The 25,256-nt window shown below is 40.4% G+C and overlaps 1 protein-coding gene across 1 annotated transcript in view; it reads left to right on the top strand.

The window, feature by feature from the left end:
• Nucleotides 1-24,856, top strand: part of DOCK10 (dedicator of cytokinesis 10) — a 209,768-nt gene extending 184,912 nt beyond the window's left edge. Inside the window, exons 46-56 of the mRNA XM_065880263.1 lie at nt 1,229-1,286; nt 1,601-1,699; nt 4,707-4,813; nt 6,579-6,701; nt 6,838-6,951; nt 14,195-14,341; nt 16,198-16,408; nt 17,618-17,808; nt 19,467-19,567; nt 19,744-19,882; nt 24,138-24,856. Of these exons, the coding sequence (XP_065736335.1) occupies nt 1,229-1,286; nt 1,601-1,699; nt 4,707-4,813; nt 6,579-6,701; nt 6,838-6,951; nt 14,195-14,341; nt 16,198-16,408; nt 17,618-17,808; nt 19,467-19,567; nt 19,744-19,882; nt 24,138-24,284 (1,437 nt within the window). The 3' untranslated portion in view covers nt 24,285-24,856. The remainder of the gene's footprint in view (nt 1-1,228; nt 1,287-1,600; nt 1,700-4,706; nt 4,814-6,578; nt 6,702-6,837; nt 6,952-14,194; nt 14,342-16,197; nt 16,409-17,617; nt 17,809-19,466; nt 19,568-19,743; nt 19,883-24,137) is intronic.
• The last annotated feature ends 400 nt before the right edge of the window (nt 24,857-25,256 follow it).

Raw genomic sequence — 25,256 nt, 5'->3', positions numbered from 1 at the left:
TTTCTTTTTCTTCTCTGATTGCTGTGGCTAAAACTTCCAAAACTATGTTGAATAATAGTAGTAAGAGTGGGCAACCTTGTCTTGTTTCTGATCTTAGTGGAAATGGTTTCAGTTTTTCACCATTGAGAACGATGTTGGCTGTGGGTTTGTCATATATGGCATTTATTATGTTGAGGTAAGTTCCCTCTATGCCTACTTTCTGGAGGGTTTTTATCATAAATGGGTGTTGAATTTTTTTGAAAGCTTTTTCTGCATCTATTGAGATGATCATATGGTTTTTCTCCATCAATTTGTTAATATGGTGTATCACAATAGGTAATTTTTTAATGTCTGTTTAAACACTGGGAGGATTTATATGCAGCAATTCACAGCACCCAAGTGGCTTCCGGACACCAAGTGGGGAAGTTCTGCTTTACTGTATTCCCAGGATTGTGCCCTCTTTGGGAAGAGATGAATTTGCGTAGGAAAACTGAAGTCCTTCTAAATACATGTGCAGGACTCTGGGATGGAAGTAGATCTGACCAGAGGCCTCACTTGGTAGCAGTTTGGTGAGGACAAAAATGAGCAGCTCCAGTTCCCTTGGACCGCCCTGAAAACGGAGGAGTTTCTCCATAAAACTTCAAAAGGCAAAGTTGAAGTAATTTGAACTCTTCAACAGGTCAGGGTCTATTCTGTGTTCAGCAGTGTTCGAGGGCTTTGCAGGAGATTTTACAGAACAAAAAAATGTCGCTCAAATAATCTGGCTGAGGAAAGCACACATGATACATTAGGTCACACTATTTTATCAAGTGCCACCTTGTGCGGCTACTATTTTAAAGGCAATAGAAATTCTAAGGGGGACATTACTGGCAGTAGAAAAAAAGAAGATGGCTTATTTTTACTTCCAGTTTATATCCAGGTGCTATTTAGAGAGAGAGGGGAGGCATAGATATTAAGGAAAGAAGATAATTCTGTGGGATTCAGGCCAGCTCATTCACCCACCTGAGAACTACATCAAGAAAAACAAACCAAAAAAATTCCCAAATAGACATTTTATTCTTGATGGTGAACTTTTTGGAAATCTAATTGATTCTTATTTCTGGTTCTACCGTGAAAAGGATTTCTCTACATATTCTGACTTGGAATACTGACTCACCTTGGATTAATCCTAATAAGATAGATAGTAAAATCTACAGTATTAGATAAATGGTAAAATCTTCCTCTGAAACTGTTTTCCTTTTTCTTACAGGCTGCTATGTGTTACATTCATATAGCTGCCCTCATCGCGGAATACCTAAAAAGAAGGGGTAAGACAACCTTGTGAGGGAAGAAAGTGCAGAAATCAACATGTTGAAACCTAACTTAAAATTTATTTATTAATTTTAAGTTTTATTAATCTTGATGTTTTATTAAGCAATGTTAATTTTCACAGATATTTCTATTTATGCTGTACTTTTAAGTTTTAACTCTCTCTTCCATGCCATTATCATGTTTATTTTATGTACAACCAGGCTAACTCGTCCACTTCTTAGTTCCAAATGAGAAAGCTTCATTGGTTAACATAAGCTTGAATTAACATAAACATGTGACAATGTCCTAACCTCATCTTGCACTGCCATAGGTTACTGGAAAATGGAAAAGATTTGCACACCATCCTTGCTCCCGGAGGATATCCACCCCCGTGATAGCAACCTATTACTAACAACTCCCAGTGGAGGAAGTGAGTGATCTAACTGGGCTCCTTTATTCCCAGGGAATGGTGCCGAGAAAACCAAGTCACTGCTTCAGTTTTGTTCCAGCAAACCTCTTAAATGTATTCCTAGAAGCAAAAACTGTCTCAGATCTACATAACTTACTCTGTAAAAACCCAAAGTTTCTACCATTCAGAAATTGCATCCATCCGAACTTTTATGAAGTTTAGAGACCTAAAGAGTTCTCAGCAAACAGAACCGCATCTTGTCCAATATTATGGCCATGTTTTACTACCAATTTGCATAGTAGTCTGTCTTCGGGATTTTATTCTGAAATGGATGAATTATTTAAAATTGCAAGAGAAATCTATTCAGCTGTTGAAATATAATACAACTGTTTATTCAAAATAAGGGGTGCAGAAAGAGAGACATATAAATATAGTGTATATACAGGACTACACTTATAATCAACAGGCTCCATTTTCTTTTTGTAAAGCATACACTGATTCTCACAATTTATAACATATAATAATTTACAGTATGGTTTTCCTTCAATTAAAAATATTCCATCTTTAACATTTGATATTTTCTAACAGTAACTAAAGAATTACTCTTTGCTTAAAAAAATTTGTCAATATAACCTTGCAAAAGTTTGTTCAAACCCAGAGTTTATGAACCGCGGTCTATTTCCCATCACTATCTTAACTTTCAAAATGCAGTGGAAAACTCACTGTATGAACAACAGAAACAGATCTTTAGATGTTAAGCTTAAAATACCTAAACAAAGGGGAAAAGGACTTCGTTTACAATATTTTGGAAACATAATTGGTCCCTTATTCTTTTAAATATGTATTTATTTCCTAAAGAGTTTCAGTGGATTTTGCAAATAAGATATTTGAACCAAATGACCAGACTGAATTCTGAGACAGTGAGCTCACTTGTTAGAGGGCCCTGGAGAAGGGACCAGACCTGGCTTTATGACTCATGTCCACCGTCAAAGTCAGGGATCTTCTGGCTCAGTTTCACGCTTCCTACTTAGCCTTGTTTTACAGTCAAGTCATGAAAACCATCATTGTTGTATTTAACATGCCCTTCCTCCCCATCTAATTTTTTTCATAATCAGATCCCATACAGTTTTATAAAAACTATTTTATATTCTAACTGAAACAAAATTGGAGAAACCAGATAAAGCTAGGTGTCAGTTTGAGAAGTTGTGGAAACGTATAGCCCAAAATGTCATGTGAATCTTTAATATTCAAAAAAATCTAGATACGTTTAGACCAGTGGTGATACTGGAATAACATACCCATTGAGAAACATATATACAGTTGAGCCTTGGACAACGAGGCGGTTAGGGGCGGTGACCCTGCCAGTTGAAAAACCCACACGTAACTTTACAGTCGGCCCTCCATATCCACATCCACGGATTCGACCAAACACAGACTGTGCAGTGCTGCATGCATACTTATTGAAAAAGATCTGCGTGTGAGTGGACTCATGTAGTTCAAACCATGTTGTTTAAGGGCCAACTGTATTTGTTTTGTAAACTTTGAATTAAGGAAGGTGATTATTTATGATGCATTAGCAGATATTTGTATTCATTGGCACATATCTGAAGCTCATTGGCATATATTTGAAGTCCTCAATGTACTTGTAGGTTATGATGTTTCTAAGTCAAAAAAGTAAACTGTTCCTTCACTACGATGCACACGATAAGACTGCAGTCGAACCTCCATATCCGGGGGTTCCAGATCTGCAGATTCAACCAGCCGCTCCATCAGTGAGAACCCATAGATATGGAGGACCAATTGTACCATGCCATTTTATATAAAGAACTTGAACATTTGTAGAATTTGATATCTGATATCTGTGGAGGTCCTGGAATCAATCCCTTGCGGATACTGAGGGATGACGGTATAGGTGAATTGAGGTGACTCCAGAAAACATGGCTTCCTCAGTTGTACTAACATTCATCATCATCCCATAGAAGTATGTCACGACTTTTCCTGCTGCACTCAATGCTCATATAGTTAATGTGTTTAATTACCAAAGAAAAATATTAATAAGAAGTAGGAAAGTAGAATTTTTAATGCAGGGATTCAATTGCAATCTTTATTATCGTCATTTCTAGCATGTCTGGGGGTGATAAGTTAGTTACATAGCCAATGATCTGATTATTAAAAATGGAAATATCTATAAAAGTATTAATTATAACTTAAAAAAGCACTTGCTCCAGGGCAGCCACTGCACCAAGCTCTGTAGTGGCCATATCTCCATTAGTTGCCAATAAGGAGTCTGAGTTAGGTGCTGTTATCACCTCATGTTTACAGGTGAGAAAACCTAAAGAAGTTAAGCAACCTGCCGCAGACTCCCTTGTTAGCTTGTGATGGAGCTGAAGTTCGAGGGCTGGCCTATCACTCCAGACTGTGCTCTTAACCTCTGATACTCCCCAACGTTCTGATCTGATCCCTTGTTTAGCACATTACCCATTATCAACTGTTTTCATATGTATCCGCAGAGCCAGATCTTTTTTAAGCTTGGTGGCCAAGAGGCTAAGAAAATTTGAGAAGTTTTCTAGATAATGCAAAAGAGTGAAAGTTAGTACGTATTGAGTATTGTCTTTACAATGCACTGATGATACCAGGTGTTTTCTCAAATACTAATACTCCGAATCCTTTCAACATCCTTTGAGATAGATATCAATGTCTATGGTTTAACAAATGAGGGATGCAGACTCCAAGAGGTTAATTAAACCAGAACATTGGAGCTATATCAATCTGCAAGCCTGTGCTCTGTCCATAATCCCATGCCAGCTCGTTATAGAAAACAGGTCACCTGAAAATGATAAAAAAAAAAATTATAAAAAGGGGATGATTGGTTGCCTAGAAGAGAGTATTTATCAACAGTCATAATCTAACCATCTCATTGAGTGTGTGAGCTTTATAACCACCACATGTCACATCATGAAGAAAGGCGCTGTCTAATCCAAGCAGGATTCGTCTCAAATAATGATACATTTTGCTTTGTTCTCTCAAGGCATGTTCTCTATGGGCTGGCCAGCTTTTCTGAGCATTACACCAAATATTAAAGAAGAAGGGGCAATGAAAGAAGATTCAGGAATGCAAGACACACCATACAATGAGGTTAGACCAAAATGATTGAGTGTACAGTAATTGAGTGAAAAGATTCATTGAATTGTAACATTAAGCTAAATAGGGGGGAGAAAATCTTATTCAGAAATCAAAGTTATTCTATAACATGACTTAGGCAAAATAAAATGCGGGCTAAAATTAAACTAAGATTAATAGATATCAGATTCCATTGATAAAGCATAATTTTCAATGAAAATTTAAACTAAATTTTACTTCTCTAAGACAGAGCCAAATATATACGATCAGCTCTTCTACAAAATATAGAATCTGTAGTCCTTTGGTAAATGTGGTAAGGGACGCTGAAAATTTGTTGAGCTGGTCACAACTTTATTTAATGCATTAGAAAATGTATTAACAAATAGACCTGAGCAGAAAATCACACTAATTTCTGCAGAAAACCTTCTGGTATGCAAACCACGGTTATTTTTCAAAAGAAGCTCTCTACCTGGAATGACTTAGCAATAATTCTGGTGAAGAAAATAGAGCTCCCCTCCTCAAGTAAATAAAATATTTCATAAGCTAATTTTTTATTCATAATATTACATAGACTTAAAAGAGGATACAGAAAAAAATCTGGGGTAGATTTTAATGAAATTTTACATATGGCTGTACACTAATTTAATGTACATTGAAAATAAATAGTAAATGCAATTATGTATTTATATGAACTATTTCAAATAATGTTTAAAATCTTTTCTTAAAAGACACTGAAAACATTCCAGCAATATTATCCACTTGCTTTACAGAGTATATAATTTGATTCTGTTGAACATTTATTAAACTACTAGTATATGGGAGGCATTGAGACAAAGATAAGTAAAGCAAATGTATTTGGGGAGACAAAGATAATAAGGCATAATCCCAGCTCTTAAAGAGTTTAGAATCTTGTGAAAGACAAACTTCCTTCAGGGTGGGGAGTAACCAGTCTAAGACCCAGTAACTATAAATCTAGGCATCATATATAGCTGCAATTAAAAGGGGAACAATTTTTTACATGAAAGTGATTGGAATGCAGATGAATGGGGCATAAATAAAAACTCTGCAGACTTTTGCACTGTCTTGACATTTGATGGGACTTGAAGGTGTCAAATAAGAAAATAAGGTTCTTATAGGAGCAGCAGCAACTTCAAAGGCAAAAGTGTGGGAATTGTATTCTAAGAATGGTGTGGTACAGTCTGGTGTAGCCAAAGTGTAAAGTCAATGCCAAGGTGCTGAAAGGGAGTGGCACTGAAAAGGAGGTTGGTGCCTGATTCTCGAGCTCCTTCAATGTCATGCTAGAGAGTTTGGACAGCAGTTCATAGCCACTGGAGTGCCTCCAAAGGTTTAGGGCAGTGGCAAGCTCATGGTCAGGTTTATGTTTTAGAAACAAAGATTACTGGGGAGTAACACATAGGACTAATAGGACCAATTGGCGAGGGAAAACATTAGCTCGAAGGCTACTCCAGGGATCTAGGAATGAAGAAACGGGGGTTTGATCTAAGCCAGTGACTGTAGGAATGGAAAAAAAAACCAGACAGATCTGATTACTTGTTACAGATTTAAATTAGCAAGTTTGAGGCACTAATAAGGAAAGAGAAGACTGCAAGAAGACACCACCATCCCTCCCAGGATGGATGTAACTGCCAATTGCAAAGATAGGGAATGCAGAAATCCCACTATGAAAAAAATTGACCCTTCAACAGTTTTGAAAGCAAGTTTCAGGGATAAGCCACAATCTTCACTGTGTAAAATCTCATTTCCGCTTGCGGAATTGTAGAATATCCTGGTGGAGCAGCTGTACCTGTGTGTGGAGTTCCTGTGGAAGTCTGAGAGATATGAGCTCATCGCTGATGTCAACAAACCCATCATTGCGGTCTTTGAGAAGCAGAGAGACTTCAAAGTAGGTGTTCTAAACCCAGGAGTTAGTTCAAATATCCTTCATTACTTTGGAGAATTACTTACAATTTCCAAAAGTAGAAACTCCCTATTTTTGATGTCAGCATCCTCTTCATGAAACCCTTCACTTCTGGTTTCAGAAATTATCAGATCTCTACTACGACATTCATCGGTCATATCTGAAAGTTGCAGAGGTGGTGAATTCAGAGAAGCGGCTCTTCGGTCGCTACTATCGTGTGGCATTTTACGGGCAGGTAAGTTTCCTACAAGCAGCATGGCCTCTAAGTTCTGTTACGTGGTTGATTGATGTTCTTCACTGTTTACAAGACATCTAACTACATATGCCAACAGATTGAGGGGGTGGAGGTGGAGGTGGGGATGTGTCTAGGTATATTTGAGTGTTTCTCTGAGTGCGAGGGTCTATATGTTTGGCCAAAGGAACATACTAAATTAAGAAAAAAATGAGCGGAGACCTCCACGGGTCTTAATACAGATTGAGGTAAAACAGTGATTTCGAACTTCTTGGAGAAAGAGGGCACTTCTTCAACACCCTCCTCCTCCAGTTCCCCCCAAAATGTCTAAGTAGAGGTTTGCATCATATTTGAAAATGAGATTTAAATGAATATATTTTGGGCAATGAAATCCATAATATTCCGGGAAATAAAGAATTCCTAGGGGCTCTACCATACCAAAGCCATGAACTTTTGACTTTAAAATCATGCATTTTCTTTTCTCCTACTTTCAAACCATCACTGCTTCTAAGCAGAGCATAATCTGGTGGTTTTGTTTCTTATATTGCAGGTCAATATAATTTCAAAGTGATCTTTCTCAGCTTACCGCATAAACAATGAACAAGACTGAAAATATTAGCAAGCCATAGCATTGTCTTAAAAGCAAAGCGAACTTAGATATTAACTCGGAACGTCTCTGAGTAGTGCTTTAAGTGGGATAAACCCAGTCACCATCCAGGCAGGCTTATAACACTAGTATATTTCAGCAGCCATATTTCAGACTATTATTTTCACAGAGAATCATTCCATTCTTTTATTTTCACAGTGGTAATGACTCTCAGCCCTCTCATTTCCTTTTTTTTCCCCCCTCACGTAAGGCACGGTTTCACATGGCTTCTTGTTCTCCTCAGAATCTTTTAAGGCTGCAAACAAATGTGTCAAATCCAGCATGGTCATTCTAGATCACTTCCCACTGAAGTCTTTTGGAAAATTTATATTGTCCTCTAATCACCAAAGACAGCTTAAAAACTAGTGGCTGAATTAATAAAGACAGCTGCTCTCTCCCTGGAAAGGAAAATGTCACTGGGCAGCCACTTACCATAAACAAATGAATCCAACCCAGATTTCCCCCACTGCACAGGGACATCAGGACTGTGGAGACAGTCTACAAAACGAAGCTAAATTTCCTCATTTGGGGGTTCCCTGGAAAAGAATCTGACCTATCTGAAGTGATAGTGTATATTAGGGAGATAGAAATGTGAGAATCTGCAGGAGAGGAGGAGAGAGAAAAGGAAATGGTATCTTGCAAGTCAGCGATAAACAGAAAATAACTCGACGTCAGTGAAACATTAGCAAGAATAATGGCAGAACACCTCATCCGGAAGGGAATGGGAGCTGAGGGATTGTAAGGGAAAGGCAAGGGTTTCCTGGGAATGGCCACAAGCTAACTGAGCAGCATGGATGTAGCTCACAGGACGTACGTTCAGCAAACCTAGATTTGAGTTTACAACGCTTCAGGTGATCTTTCTAATGAAAAAGTGATGAATTGCCATTAAGAGTCTGGTCATGAAAAGCAGATTGCCCACCTGATGGTTTCTCCAACCCACATCTAAGATACTGGTTGCTAAACAGGTGGAAACGAAACGATGATGCTCCTTTCCAATGAGATTGTAATGCAGATGTTTACTCTTTTCTTCTTTTGGTCTTGATTGTTCCAGGCTGTGGTAAGTTCTCTCTCTCTCCACTTGCATGCTCTAATAAGCCTCACACTTCCCTCCCTATGGTTTTACTGAACCTTAACTTTTTTGTGCAAATGAACGTTTGAGATAGGTGAGATAACCCTGTTTCCATTCACTTTGGAGTCATCCTGCATTTCTGGGACTAAATTGTGTTTATTCCATTTATCTGAATTACAAAAATGTATCCTTTATTTTTCATATATAATATCTTTCTGCACAAAGGTCGGTGTAGTCTGAAAACCTACATACACACACACACATACACACACACAGATAAATATGGGCACCACATATTTGAAATATATGGATAGCAGGCTCAGTATTGGAATTTGCCTGCTCAGTTCAGGCCACCAGAGTTGCAGCTGATTAAGAAGAGCATGGTGGGCAAAATCTCAAAAGTTATAACGGTGGCCATTGGTGGGCACCTTCCCAGGGTCCTGAAAGGACCCTGCCCTTTTCCAAATGAGTATCATGGAGAAACAGGGCTCTCTCTGTTTGGTGGTGAGCTCTGAGCATTCTCGAAAATGATGGTATTAATCCCCAACATAAATGATGAACAGTGAATTAAACCTTTACCCTGTGAATCAGGTTAAGTCTCCTGAGATGCAAAAAGAAGCCGTGTAAGGATTTTAGAGGATGAGCTGAGGGGCGATAACATGCCAAGACCTAGAGCTCTGTGACACAGAATTTCCTCTGTGTTATTTTGAACCATATGAAATTGCCCATAATCAACCTTTGTTGTTACTTACAAAGATGGCAACTTCATGTGGTTCAGTGTAATTATTGCTGAGTAAGCTGGAAAAGCAAATTCCTTCAATATCCACACATTGTCCACAGTCAGCTCTGCTTCTCTGACCAATACATACTTTTTTGTAATTCTTTAAAATCCCTTTCCCCCATCCATACTATATCAGTATTTTCTACCTTCATTTGTAAATTTGGGGTCACGTGTCCTTAACTCACCTACTAAAAGAATACCTGGAAACCCCTCTATTAAATAGAATGGGGGAGGCGGTGGGCAATGGGGAAGGATGGGGGAGGGCTACTTTCAAATGTCCTAACTTTGTTCTTTTTGCAGATTCCTCAATAAAGTGTGCTGACCGTGCACCTGACTTTTTGTTTTTAATGCTGCCAGTATTCTCAATTGTCTTTTATTTAAAAGTCCAACCTGACCTTCAAAGGCAAAGTGCCTTGTTAAATCTGCAGACCTGAGGACATGCCTAGGCATGGTACTCTGTAAACTCAAACCCCAGCTGCCTTTGAACAAGGAGAACTAATGGAGGTCATGCTGATAAACAGTCATTTAGAGCCTGTCATCATTGTTCAAATGATATTCAACTCCCTGTCCCAAGACACCAAACCGAGAGGGTGAACTGCTGTATTCAATGGGAGCAGACGGCACACATCACTTTATATTTGGTGATAAAGAAATAGCAGATAGATTTGCACATCCCCCCAGATGTGTGCGGAATGAAGGTTTCTGAGAAAATCTTGACTATTTCATTAGCATAATCTCCATGGTCAGAAATGATTTTTTTGTATGATGGTACCTTATGTCCTTGTAAAAGTCACCTATTAATCCAAATTGATGTCTCACCGTCATATTCCGAAGATTGTGGGAATATAACATGCAGTCGGCTCTTTGCCTCCACAACGGCCTTTGTGTAAATATTTTAGCGTCCCCCGTGGGCTAGTACTTTCACTTTATAGTACTGGCTAGAGTAGTTAATATTATGTCTGCAATGAGCCAGACCCTGGAAAACAAGTTGAAAACTGTTCTTCCGTGGCGAGAACTTTAATAAAAACGCAAGTCTTGCATAGCATGGATTTTCTAATGCAACACCTGGCATCATTGACTATGGAAATTTTACACAGAGCAGCCTATATAAAACACCCCTTCAAGTGTCCCTGAAGTATTCATTTGCAGAGTAATGAACCGCCAGTAGTGATCCAACGTCAACTGTAATCAATGAAATCCTTAGGCTCTGGTATTTAGCATGAAAGCAAGCAAGTGAATGCTCAGTGAATAACTTAAAACATCAGATGGCCCTGGAATGAACTGAGTGAAAAGCCTGGGGGAATTTTACTCTGTTCATCAAAGGATGTAAATTCCATGATTCTCAATCATGCTTACATGGGTATAGATGCACCTCAGAATCTTGATAGAAAAGGGATTGGGGGTAGGAGGAAAGGTGCCTGTGTATTGTGTACAGCCATCATCTCCATGTTGGGGTGTGATACACCCTCCTGGCTCCCCTCCTATATGAAAGTCACTGATATATATATATATATATATATATACACACACTAATAATTGGGTTCATATTTGGGTTCATGTTTGTATGAAACCATTTCTCTGCATCTGTGAAGTTTTTCTTTTCCTAACATTTAGCTTATTGTGATTTTCTGACCCATCTTTTATACACAAGATTCCTCTTTGGATGCATTCCTTTGTGAACCTTGAATCGGTGGAATAATAGCAGGGGCACTTATATTTGACATCCCAATAATGATCCAGAGCTATTTCAAGATTCTGAAGTACCTGCAAAAACATCTAAGAAGGAGTCAATAATTTTCGTTTTCGGTTTATTGAAGTACATTTTTATCATCATCTGTTGCTTAAAAGTTTCATAATCCATGCATGTTACCTACTGACTCAAAGTCCTTGTTTAACTAGGATACATGCTGTTTCGTAACCATGTTAGATCAGGGCGTTTGTTGCCTGGTAAAATGACATTTAAAAGAATCGAACTATGGAAAATGCGAAAGTCATATTTCCTGTTGCCTTGAAATGCAGTCTTCTCATCACCTTGGGGCAAAAGCAAAAGAGAAACTGCCCCTAGGTTTTCATCACCTTGTGTCCCTATTTACAACTCAATTATTTCACGGACAGAGCATTAAACTTCCTTAAGATAGTGTCCTGTGCCTCACTGGGCTTTGCTTTGATTTCCCTGGGTAAAAGATAAGCTCGCATCCCAGCCATTTTCAGAGACTCCATTTCTCTGGCTCCAAAAGCTCTTACACAGTCCCTGTAAGGGATTAAGTGCTATATCCTGCTACACCCGCTCCTTTCTATTCATTTTATAAAATAGTCTCAATAGGTTTATAGCTCCATGTTCTGTAAATAAATTGATTAATTCTAATCACGATTCTTTCTGATCAATCACTTACCAAAATATCAAAATAATCATCAATAGTCCTTTTACAATAAGGAAAAGTGTAGTGCCCAAGTAAGAGAACCCAAAGGTATGTATTTTTAAGCACTCAAAACTCAGTTTAGCTGTTTCCCTGCATATTAGCCAGAACTCAGATTGCTTTGCTGACAGTTTTTTCCTTTATCATTGTCATCACTACCATTCTCCTCATTATAGCTAACACTCACCAATGGCCTTCTGTGTCCCGGACACTGTCCTTAGGGTCTCCTAAGTCTAAGTCTGTACTATTTCCCATCCTCCAGACCAAGGAGTAAGGATGAAAGGAGTCACAGGTCATGACCAAGGCCACAAGGGTCATAGTAACGACAATAAAATACTGCTCTCACCACTCCTTTTCTGCTAACTCTGGATTCAGAAATTTGTTAGGGGAAAATTTTCACAGTGAAAGTGTCTTTGTGCTAGTTTTCACACCATGATGAGAAAATCTTTTCCTGGAACTTGGAGACATTTTCCTCGTTGAAATGGAAGTTGTAAATGTTGCTTCAGCTATTGCCCTGTGGGGATTCTGGTTGATGGCCTCAGAAGTCTTAGTTCTCTTTTGTGTCAATCTGTCAATTTGAGCCACTAACCTCTGACCTTGAATCAGACAAAACTCCATAAAGACAGCAACAGAAAAAACCTAGCAGGCTGGAAGTCATGTGGGGATAGGGCCAGACCTCACTACCCCTACGAAGTCTAGAAGAATGATAAGGAGAGACTTTTCATGCTTTTAGCATCATACATCACTGTTTTAGCGGTCTGGAGTCAAGGTACTCATAATCAACTGTGTTGGTCTTGAACATTTCTCAAAGAAATTTGTTCAATAAAAACATCTGTATTAAAAGCAATGGAATCTTTTCCAGTTATATTTGGTACAAATATATCCTTTTAAGATGTAGCCCTCTGAGAGCTATCTTATTCATCTGTTTATTCATTCAACTAATGTACAGTGATGCCTCTCTAGAGACCAGGCACTATGTTAAATACTGGACATGCAGTGCTGAACAAGACACTTTCCTGCCTTAAAAAAGCCCAAAGTCAATTAGGGAAACACAAGGAAACAAGCAATTACCTGCTGAACAAGAACTGTGCTGGTGAATGTGCCTTATTCCTTGCCTTCAGTTATAGCCCAATTATGATACAAAGTATACTGTTCATGATGGGCAGACTTACATGGATGAAAGTGCTTTACGAGTATCAAGAACCATACAGATGTGAGCTGTAAGCATTATTCTTAGATTGCCTCACATTAGCCATGAAAAAAGAAAAACAGCATTGGAACATTTTACCCATGTTTTTTTACACATAATGAGTAGTTTTTAAATAGCCAAAAATGATTTTAAAAAATATATAGGTAAGATTTTTTTATGACCTTCAGTATCTTTACTCGGCTCTCAGAAGTCATTTCCTTAAGGTAAACTCTGCAGTCAGAAGATACCAGAGACACTTGGGTTCTTAAACTGCAGGCTTACTCCAATATTCTGAGGTCACGTTTATTCCAAAGGAAAAATGCCTCTGTGTCTCTTCAGTGAGAAGGAATTATAAAGATTGCCTCAATTATCCGCAATGGAATCTTCCCTTCCCCCTGTTTCAGACCAGGTAAATAAATTAACAAGAGGTTAAAACCTACTTGCTCCTATGACATAAAAATGGTAACATGGTTACTTTACTACTTTCACTCATAAGGTCTAGCTTTTCAAGAACGTAAGGGGTCTATTGGTAAAGCAAATCGAAGGACAAGATTGCACATAGCCAAGTTGCATCAGACCCCTGATGAAATAAAAATAACAGTACTTGCGAGCATAGCACATGTAATTTCTGTTATGGCTTTTCATCTAAGATGATGTGGGAGGCATATCAACCCATTTAGATACCTTTATCTGCCCTATAGCATTAATATTTCCTAGCCTGGTTTCCAAGACTTTCTTAAAAATGATACTGCTCTTTGAAGAATACCGTTGAAAAATACCAAAAAGTACTCCAGACTTTGTGTTCTACACCAGGCTACCACATGAGGGCGTTCTTCCCCTAAAATATATGCAAGCAGGTATTACCAATGATTTCTTCTAATAGAGAAAAATACGTGTAATTTGCTTCACGAGGCTCTTTGGCCTGACTAGGCAGTATTTACACTAATGACTGACTGTAACGTGATATTTTGTTTCCTTCACTCGATTTTTCTCTGAACTTGAATTGTATAGGGTGCTAATCTATGGCTTGGATGACAACCAAAAATACTGGCTATAATATTTAAGTAAATGTTTTTTGTTTTGCTCCTTATTTGCAGTTGGAGTTCTCTAATAAACTTGGCGGTTCACTGTATGTCTTTCATAGGGATTTTTTGAAGAAGAAGAAGGTAAAGAGTATATTTATAAAGAGCCTAAGCTGACAGGTCTCTCCGAGATCTCCCAAAGACTGCTCAAGCTCTATGCAGATAAATTCGGAGCGGACAATGTGAAGATAATCCAGGACTCCAATAAGGTAGGGGAACATCAAGATTCATGCAACTGCAAAGAACTAACTACATTTTTTTTCTCTCTCTTAACTACGTTCATTAATGTTTTAAATTTCTGCCTGACTATGCAAAGTAAACTACCTAAACTATTTTGAGCATTTCGGTTGTTTACTGGTCGATGGATTGGTGATTGGGGAGGGGAGTGTCAAAAACCTTGTACATGTTTATTTGAGTAACTTTTAGGTAATCTTAGAAACAACTTACTAAACCCTAAATCACTCCCATAGGTTGTTCGCATTTGAGTAGCAACCAAAGGGTTAAAGTAATTGGGCCCAATGGTGGACTGGGAGGAAAGAGCAAAAAAGTATTTTTTAGTCATGAAGGTCTTCCTGGAGGAGCTTTCCTCCAAGTCACACAGGGAAAGCATGGGGCTGGGGGCTCCTTGAACAGCTCATTCTTGTTTGGGCGATGCTTCACGGAGAACATGATGTTTGAGCTGGGGATTGTAGGGTGAGAAGGTGTTTTCTGGAAGCGTTCTAAAAGCCAGCACATGCAGTGACAGGAGGAATTCAAGGGAGAGGTGTGTTCAGAGAACGGCAGGTCTTTGAAACATAGATTGTATAGAAGAGTGTGGCGGAGGTGGAACTAGAAAAGCTGGTTTGCACCCAACTGTATTGACCTCTATTAGGCCCAAAAAAGGTCTTTTTTTTCCTTTCCCTCTTTTGCAATGCTGGTATTTGGAGGGGTCTGGGCATGAGATTAGATTTGCTGGATCTGGACAGAAATTGTTAAAATGTGTTCATCATTCTTAGCTTGAAAGGTACAAACCCCTTCCCCATAAAGAGGGACAGAGCTAGAACCATGGTCATGGTCGCCCTCCTACATGGAAAGTAGAAACAATTCCTAGCAGTGAGAGAAGTGCCAATTTTGGTGTCAGAACAGCTGTTGTCTTCATTCCACCATGCTACCACTTATCAGCTGGCAACCCATCTTGGAGAAGTTGGGCGGTCACTCGGAGTCTCCATTTTTTAGTCTGTGAAATGGTTACAGTCACACCCATCTTACAGTGCCATTATTTGCAGCGTTCCAAATAAATTCACGAGCCTCCTCCAATCTCTGGAATTGGATAAACAGTGGATGGGTGAACGGATGGAGAAAGTTGGAAGAAGCCTGAAAATTCTTCAAGGAATCATTAGCAAAGAGGCTGAGGCTCATCTCTTCCTCCTTGAAGGAAAGCAAGAGCCATTGCCTGGCTTTGCGGGGGGGGACCCCAAGCCTGTCTTCCTTGCTATTTGTCAAGCCTATTCACCAAAGCAGAGTTAGTTTTAAAAATGATATAGAATGACTTATTGCAGATTAGAGAAGGAATTCGAGAAATCGAAAATAAAAATATTTGCAGTCATGCGATAGGTAATCAGTTAATCATCTGCTCAACAGACCAGGAACCTCCTTTCACATTACAAGCCCACAGCCGATGGTCCCAGTCTAGGTACACGACTGAATCGTAGAGGAACAGAGAGATATATTTCTACTCTCAACAAGCTTGATTCAACACAAAGGTGAAGATATTCAGGACGGAAGAGAAAGAAAATAAAAGGTTAAATAGTACGTCATAGCCAAGTACTTATGTTTCAAAGAGCCCCAGCTACTTGGCAAGCTGGCTCCCTGCTGCCTCTGCCACCATCTGGCTGCTTGACCACAGTCCAGCCAGCTACTCTCTGGGCTTTCTGTTCACCCAGCTCTCACATGATGTGATGGGCCTTTCTTCTCTGAGAGGAGCAGCCCAGGATGCCCAGCTGGGGGGATACAGGGTTCCCCACCTTTCTTTCAGGAGCACTTCACGGCTCACCGCTCTTTCTCTGCCCATAATGTGTTGAAACAGGTAAACCCCAAGGATTTGGACCCCAAATATGCCTACATCCAGGTGACCTATGTCACGCCGTTCTTTGAGGAAAAGGAAATAGAGGACCGGAAGACAGACTTCGAAATGCACCACAACATCAACCGCTTTGTCTTTGAGACGCCCTTCACGCCGTCAGGCAAGAAGCACGGTGGCGTGGAAGAACAGTGCAAGCGGAGGACGGTCCTGACAAGTAGGTGCTGGCCCCCGAGCACGTGCTCCCACGCAGGGCCCTCGCTTAGGCCGGATTCGCGGAAATCAAGACACTTCGATCTTGCAGACAAGTACCCAAAGTGTGCTGACTTGGAAATGTCTGCCAGGAACATTTCTTTATTTTCTTTCAAGACAGAGACCCTTGACAAGTCAACCAAAACAGAAACTATCACAGGGTCACTTTACCCACCTCTTCCCTTTAGAGCGTACAGTGGTGAAGGTCCTGGTGTCTTGGGAAAGGCACTCTGAGCTTTCCTCTCCTCTCTCCCTGAAACTACCCCCAGTTACTGCAGAGTTAGCCACTCTCGGAATTGTGTGCTTTGGGGCAAGATTCCCAACCACTGTGGAATTCAGGTTCCTCATCTGTGAAATGAATGCAGAGGGTTTTCCTCCAACCTCCCTTCCAGTACTATCTAGATCTATCCTATGAGTGGTCTTCCCTTCATTCCACAAACATTGGATAAGTGCCTGTAGGTGTCGGGCATTGTTCTGACAATTCGAATAAATAAAACACAATTCTTGCCTTCAAGGCGCTCACCATCTGGTAGGAGAAAGAGCTAAGTAAAGCAAGAATTTCAGGTGAGCCCAGCATGAGAAATGAAATGGGAACCCCGCAGAGGGGGACTTAGGGCAGGCTGAGAGGAAAAATGAGCGCGGGCATCTGAATGGAGACCCAAGCCACCTTCAAAGGTGAGCAGCCCTAGATTCTACAGTAGATATGTGGGTAGCAGCCACAGCCAAACTATGGGAAAACATTCCCCTTCAGTAAACTTTTCCAGAACTTGCATAATTAAAAAAACTAGAACAAAGCTATTATAGTAGATGCTATTCAGTATCTATTGAAGCATTCTTGATTATGATTTAGTGTAGTTTTTATTTGAATTACAAGTTGTGGTGGAAGCTATCATCTTTTCAGTGTTTAGAGACTCTATAGGTCTAGTCCAGCCTCGGCAATTAGGACATGTTGGCTAGTGAAGCGTGGGAGAGCGTGCCAGGGGAAAGTAGCTGGGCTCCTAAGAGGTATATGAGAGCATGGAACATAGGAAAAGAAATAACTCACATACTCAGAAAACATGCAGGATGGAATGGTCTGTGTGCAAAGAAAAGACACAGGATCGTCCTTTCAAGAGAACCCTTGACTCTTCACTAACCCTCGACCTTGAAATGCTCTTGTATTGCTTTTGTGCAGCGAGTCACTTGTTCCCCTACGTGAAGAAGAGGATCCAGGTCATCAGCCAATCGAGCACAGAACTGAATCCCATTGAAGTGGCGATTGACGAGATGTCCAAGAAAGTTTCCGAGCTTAATCAGCTTTGCACGATGGAAGAAGTGGACATGATCAGACTGCAGCTCAAACTCCAAGGAAGCGTCAGCGTGAAGGTAAGCATCGCCCGGAGCTGAGATACTCACGGCCAGTGGAACCCGGTACAAAATGCCCCTTGGGGCTTCCCTGGTGGCGCAGTGGTTGGGAGTCCGCCTGCCGATACAGGGGACACGGGTGTATGCCCCGGTCCGGGAGGATCCCACATGCCACAGAGCGGCTGGGCCCATGAGCCATGGCCGCTGAGCCTGCCCGTCTGGAGCCTGTGCTCCGCAACGGGAGAGGCCCACATACCGCCAAAAAAAAAAAAAAAAGTACAAGCTGTATTTAGGAAAACCAAAGAGGGCAGGCACAGGGGCGTAAGACTGAGGGGCTGTCACCCTCCCCAGACCTGAAGACTCAGGGGAGAGAAGAGTTAGTGGAAGCAGGGAGAGAGCAGGGAGAGCCAGCTGATGACAGACAGACAGACAGATAGACATGGTCTGTGCTGGGGGATTGCAAGGAAGAAGCCCTGGACCTAAATAAGCCCTGACAGGACTGAGACTAGGGTGAGGCGAGTGAGGCATTTTCCTTGGGCACAAAATTAAGGGAGCATCAAAACACTCAGTAACCAAGATAAAATTATATTTTAATGCAATATTTTTAAAAATCAAAAATAACTTCAAAACTCCATATTGAACAAAGTATTAAATTTTTAAATAAAGGCAAGCCAGTAACAGTGCCACACAGAGCTATGCGGGAGCCTGAGGCAAAAGGAAAACTCAGTACTGTTGATCCTGAGACTAATCTGGCTCTCCTCTTCCCCACCCACCTCTTGTCTGTATCCCGTGGCTGACTCAAAATAATAATAATACACGTTTGAAAGCCAGAAAGTAAAAGAACCATTGCTATACTGCAAACGGGACAGCTTCCCTCAGCACATAGCTGGGCAGAGGAAGGTGGAGTTGCATCTGGAGAAACAGAGGAAAGCGTTCTGTGCTCACTCTACCACACTGGCAATACCTGGTAGGCAAAGCCATCTGAAGATGCCTCAGATACAGCACTGGCTTCCTTCTTCTTTTACCTTGCTCCTTCCAAGCCCCACAGTCACATGCAAAGACTGTTAAGCCCTGAAGAACACAGACGCCTTCACTAATGAGAGCCTACGCAAGCCTGTGAGCATGAATAGGACTTGGCACTGTGCCTTCATTCAGCAAATCTAAAAAGTCCCTTTTGGACCACAATCTCAGCCAGACTTTCGAGGGAGATGCAATAAAGCAGTGATTCCCGGGGCGACGCCTAGATCACGACCACTGTGGAATGTCTCTTATTAAGAGCTATGTGTTTGCTTGAATATTTGTAGGGAAAAAACCAGCACAGCAAACATTGGATTTCACGGATGTTAAGTTTATTTAAGTAAATCAAGGTGAGTCGAGTTTTCAAGGTTATTAAGAAAATAACAGTGCTAACAGAATGAGGATGTGGCAGAATGTGACATGGTGCACGCATGACTGAAGTTGAGGAAGGATGACAATGAAGTGTGGAATTCAGATGCCTCCTTTCAGTAGCTCATTGACCAGCTGAGAGACGGCAGATAAGGCCGATAGCAAATGAGTAGACTACAAGGCAATGTGAGAGAACTGAGGGGCCACACCACGGGTGCTACTCCTTCCAGCCTTGGAGAAGGCTCCATGGAGGAGGTGGGACCATCCTCAGCCAACTCTCTCCTCCCCAACAGGTTAACGCCGGACCAATGGCCTATGCACGGGCTTTTCTTGAAGAAACCAATGCAAAGAAATACCCTGACAACCAAGTAAAGCTTCTGAAGGCAATCTTCAGGTAAGATTTTCTTTGTTGGGCTGTTCTTCCTTGAATCCCTTCAGACAGGGAGTCATGAATGAATGCCCCAGGAAGCCACCTGACCGACCCTCTTCTCGGTGGCTGAGCGTATCAGCAGCCTGACTTTGAGTTGCCACTTTCTCTGGCTGTTAATTTGCTTATTGCTGTCACTAAAGGCAGTTTGCAGATGTGTGTGGGCAGGCCCTGGATGTGAATGAGCGCCTCATCAAGGAGGACCAGCTGGAGTACCAGGAGGAACTGAGATCCCATTATAAGGACATGCTCAGCGAACTCTCAGCAATCATGAGTGAGCAGGTGAGGCTTCCCCTGGGGCAGCCCGAGCGGTCCATTCATAGAAAGTGCCCATTTTATCCCCAATGCCAGAAGGACCGGAAAGAGTCTCTTTGTTTTCCTGCTGCTGAAATCCCTGTACTTTCCTGAACACCATGTTGCTGAGCTGTTCTCTCCCCCATGCACAACATCCCCTGTCTCAAAGGAGGGGGATCAGGTTGGAGAAAAATCTGTAGGAAAAGAAGATGAGATGAGAACCCAGTTGCTGTCCATAGTTTTCAGAGATGTTTATCCGAACAATGTGTGTTGGTTTTCTAGAACAGTTGATGCCTGTTACACACCAAGAACATTGGTGGCATTCCAGCTAGAGTTTGCTGCCACTCCCAACACCCCTGATTCAGGACCTCACAATCCCCAGGCTGGGATGTGGAGTTCCACAGTTCTGCCACTAGGGGTCTCTGCATCATACTCAGGAAGAACACCAGGACTAGGGTCCTGGGCTTTTAATGGTCAAGGCTACCTCTGTAAAATATGCAGAAGTGGGATAAAAGCCAACCCCCCACCCCACAAGCAAGTCATCCATGATTTCTGACATGTATTCAGTATGTTCTGTAAGACTGTGCACAAAATGTGGACAATTCAATAATCACAGTACTTTTGGGGATACTGAGAATCAAGAGACCGAAAGCCAAGTTCTGCTTTTTTTGGCCCGCTTCCCAGCATCCGTCAACCCTCACACTCTACCTGGACATCTCATCACCCATGGTCCCCTCAAGGAGTTAGATGTGTTCTTTCCAGAACAATTGAGGGGGGGAGCTTGAGTTAACCTCCCAATAGTGCTTCACGCACAGTAGCCATTCACTAAATATTAGTTCCCTTTCCTTTCCTTAAATGGCCTAGCACTATAACAAAACATGAAATGTGTCATATGCATCTTTTATTCTAATTGCATTTCCCATATGTTTATTTTTCTTCTTTTCCATCTCCTTCTACCCACGTTTTAAATTCTCCATAGCAGTTAGAGAAAGAAATGGTTAATTGACTTAGGTTGCAAAGAAAACAATCTCCCTGGATAGGATTGCTAGTGGAAGTATTGGTTTGGAATTTTTCAGGGGTAATGGGAATTAAATACTCAGGAACAACGCCTTAACAGCATGGGAAATCGTAAATCGGAGAATGAAACAAAAAGAATAAACTGGATCTGAAAGGGGGAATAGGTGGCAAAGAAATGCTTGTTTCCAACTGTAAATTGCATCTGACCTTGAAACTTTGGGCAAAAATGCTTTTCTCTTTTTTTCCTGGCAGCTCTGTCGTGGTCCATGTTTATACAGCTTCTGTTCCTCTGTGTCTAGTATTTCCCTCAGTACTGTAAGCAAAAGCGGTATGTTTTTCTTTCCTTACGTCTACTCTGTCCTTTGTGGCCTTCTGGTCTACCTCTTCATTTTTCCCAGACGCCTCCATAGTGACTAGTGTTCTCTAGATGTTTACTTAATTAGAACAACTTTATTTCTATTTCAAGGTAGGTCAGTATGAAAATTAAAAAGCCTACTAAAATGAAAAAGCTAAAGTTAACAACTTAGCTTTTAAAAGGAAAATGTATATTCTGTCAACTTCTGAAATACATTTGAGCTCATTTGTATCCAAAACAAAGATTCATTATACCTCCAAGTGCTAAAACAACATTACAAAGACAAGGACCAGGTGATTAAGAGGAGAGAAAAATAATTTCTTTTCCAGAAAACCTTTGCTAAGAGAAGCAAAATTTGACTCTGTGCTTTGTAGAAACTGATGCAAAGAAACTTATGCATTATACAGGTCCTGTTATTTAGTAAAAGAAATAGATCTGTTGGCAGGAAAGACAAACTTTCTCCTGGTCCTGAGCTTCTACGGGGATTTGTCACATAGGTTTTTATGTATGGCACAATGACTACAACATTCACGATATCCTAAAAAAAAAAGTTTTCCGGGCTTCCCTGGTGGCACAGTGGTTGAGAGTCCGCCTGCTGATGCAGGGGACACAGGTTCGTGCCCCGGTCCGGGAAGATCCCACATGCCGCGGAGCGGCTGGGCCTGTGAGCCATGGCCACTGAACCTGCGCGTCGGAGCCTGTGCTCCGCAACGGGAGAGGCCACAACAGTGAGAGGCTCGCGTACCGCAAAAAAAAAGTTTTCCTTAAAAACCATTTACTCTATTATGTGGCCATTCCACATTTCCACCTTAGATTAAAATGAGGACAAAATATTAACTTCTAACTCTGTAGAGGATATTCTAAATTAGCTACTTAATTGACGATTATCAATCATAAATTTAAATTAACCGTAGCAAAACTCTAAGTCATCTACAGCAAAATAAGCTATTTTCATGACAACCATTGATAAGTGTTTTGAGTTGGTTGTAATGTCAGAAATAGCCAGCAAAGGATAGGGGTCCTTAAAGTCCAAAGTATTTTTTAAAAACTGGGTATTTATCTCAGTTCAGATTTATAACAAAAAAAATTTGTTTGCTTCTTTTCTCAATTTTTTAATAAAGCATTTGACCATAATGTTTGGGTTTGAACTCTAGCAGAGGGAAGGGTAGTCAAATTTTAGCATAACCCTGTAATGCATGAATGAACCATCATCTTTAATGTATGAATACCTTTACATACCTAGATACTCATCCACATATTCTGGAAACAGGTACATATATAATAACAGTAGAAGAGAGAAATTCTACCATAAAACTTTTAAAACACAGAAACAGAGTTAGAATGGATAGACAAACATAGAAATAGAAAAACAGAAATAGAATTGATTATGCAGTTCACTCCAAGAGTGTCCAGAAAAGTCTTAGCTAAAAGGCTAAGACTGAAGCCACTACTTAGTGAAAGAACCTTCAGTATAAGGAGAGAGATGAAGCCGGATTAAGTGGATGCTAGTGTGTAAAATGGAGATGTGGTGATGGAACAGCTTCAGCTGCTAAAATGACAGGCAGGCAGTAATTACCTTTACAGGCAGTCAGAATGCCGCACTATTTTATAAACAGCCAAAATCCATAAAAGCCTCCTTTGATGGAGGCCAAAGTAATACATGTAACTATTGGATGAAACGTAAGATGCTGATTCGGAGTCTGTTTCAACATTTAGAAGGATGACAGCATAGTGAAGTCAACGCTGGTAATGGATATCAAATATAAAATACAGGGAAAGGAACACATCTACTCTGTTAAAGTGCCAAGCAGGCGAGATCCAAAGGCATGTTGCTTTTAGAATTTCTTTTGATACATTGTTGGCCAATTTATTTAAGCAGAACTTGAGACATTGATCAAAAGGAGAACTTATTGGTAGTATAGGATACATGGATGCCCGGTGCTTGGTGGGGATAGAGCGACCATTCCATCCCATAAGAGTAGTAGAGCTAAAGCACGGTAATGCAGGAAGTTAGTGGGAAAATTGTCATAACCAAGAATTTTAAATATTAATGAAGTCTCTTCTGCACAGAGATTTTAGAGGTGCCTGGGGTTTCTGTGATTGTCATTGTGTTCACGTATCACTATTTGAACAGATCTGACAGGAAGGTATGATTTAGGCGTATTAACATCATTTTCAAAAGTAAAATCAGGTCAAGGTATATTTTTTCCTTGTATTATAGTTCCATTAATGCAAACATTTAAATGAGGCTTCAGCTGTTTCCCTTTGGGGGCAGATTTTGCCCATACAGTTTACAAACTTTGCAAATAAAATAAAATTCCAGAATTACTCAAACACATTCATAGGGTTCATTCAGACATTTACAAATATATATCTGGGGCTTCCCTGGTGGCGCAGTGGTTGAGAGTCCGCCTGCCGATGCAGGGGACGCGGGTTCATGCCCTGGTCCGGGACGATCCCATGTGCCGCAGAGCGGCTGGGCCCGTGAGCCATGGCCACTGAGCCTGCGCGTCGGAGCCTGTGCTCCGCAACGGGAGAGGCCACAACAGTGAGAGGCCCCCGTAACGCAAAAAAAAAAAAAAAAAAAAAAAAAAAAAAAATATATATATATATATATATATATATATATATATATATATGATAGTTGAAGAGTATCGGAAAGCTACTTTAAATCTGGTCAACATGGCTGAGACATGGGCTGGGAAAAAATTCTTCAGATCTGCTTTGATAAGTGCATTTTTCAACATTTGCAGATTTCCTGTAGGGAATTGTAAAAAATCACTGTTCTGGGTTTAATTTTGTGTTTGGAGCTATTAACACAGACTTCTCTGTCATCATTTTGTTTTGTCACATGTTTTGTCCTGTCCCAAGATTACGTACCAGGACGGCCCATCAAAGCGAGGAGTGGAGCAAACTTGCACTCGAGTAATTAACAAGGCGGCTCCCTCTCTGTCTCACCCAGTGCAGAAGTTTGAGGGAGAGTCTGCAACGTCAGACACGCCTCCAAGAGAACTCTGAATTTGCAGCTAATCTCGGGGAAGAGAAAGATACATTTAATTTATTTGAAGTTTTTATGGTGTTCATATTTTTTGTTTTTACCTCGCTAGCTTGAGAATTTTGCCAGCCTCCAGATTTGCACATTTCTTACATCCTTTTTCTTTGAGCAGCGTCGATCAAGCCAAGCTGAATATTTGCTATGAAATTCCAATGAATGTGTAGCTCAAAAGCCGACTGTAAGTTTGCTATCGGTTACATTATGTTCAATACCCAGTCCTCGTACACATATTTTAAAGGTCAAAGTGAATGTTTTTTAACATTTGAGCATATTTCAGATGTAAATAGAAGATTGTAAAATATATGGTTTTTACCAAATTTAAAAAACTTTTTAGTTAATACTTATGACAGTGCTAAAATTATATGAATAACATTTCAGATACCATTATATTAAAATATTTGTGTACGTGTACAAAAATGTTGATAAATACTAATCTTTAAAGTTTGTGGAGTTTCTTTATTTGTAATATATGTGCTCTTAAAAGCAATGAGATGTGAAATTATGGAAGCCTTTTCTTGTTAATGGAAATAAAAAATACAGTTACTTTGCATTTGGTTTCCTCTTGAAGAGTGGGCAAGTTGCTACTAAAAGTGGATCATAGGACTGGGCCTCTGCTGAATGCAATCCTACTCACAACGTTTTCTGTTTGTTTCGTTTTGGGGGTTTTTGTTTTTGTTTTATTCTTTTTCAAATTCTTTTCCCAATTAGGTTATTAGAGAATATTAAACAGAGTTCCCTGTGGTATACAGTAGGTCTTTGTTGGTTATCCATTTTAAATATAGCAGTGTGTACATGTCAAGCCCAAACTCCCTAACTATCCCTCCTCCCCAGCCTTCTCCCCGCAGGTAACCACAGTTCGTTCTCTAAGCCTATTTCTGTTTTATAAATAAGTTCATTTGTATCATGTTTTTTAGATTCCACTATAAGCTCTATCA

Source organism: Phocoena phocoena, chromosome 7, assembly GCF_963924675.1.
Source record: "Phocoena phocoena chromosome 7, mPhoPho1.1, whole genome shotgun sequence".
Classification (NCBI taxonomy): Eukaryota; Metazoa; Chordata; class Mammalia; order Artiodactyla; family Phocoenidae; genus Phocoena; species Phocoena phocoena.
This window is presented reverse-complemented; position numbering and strand designations above follow the sequence as displayed.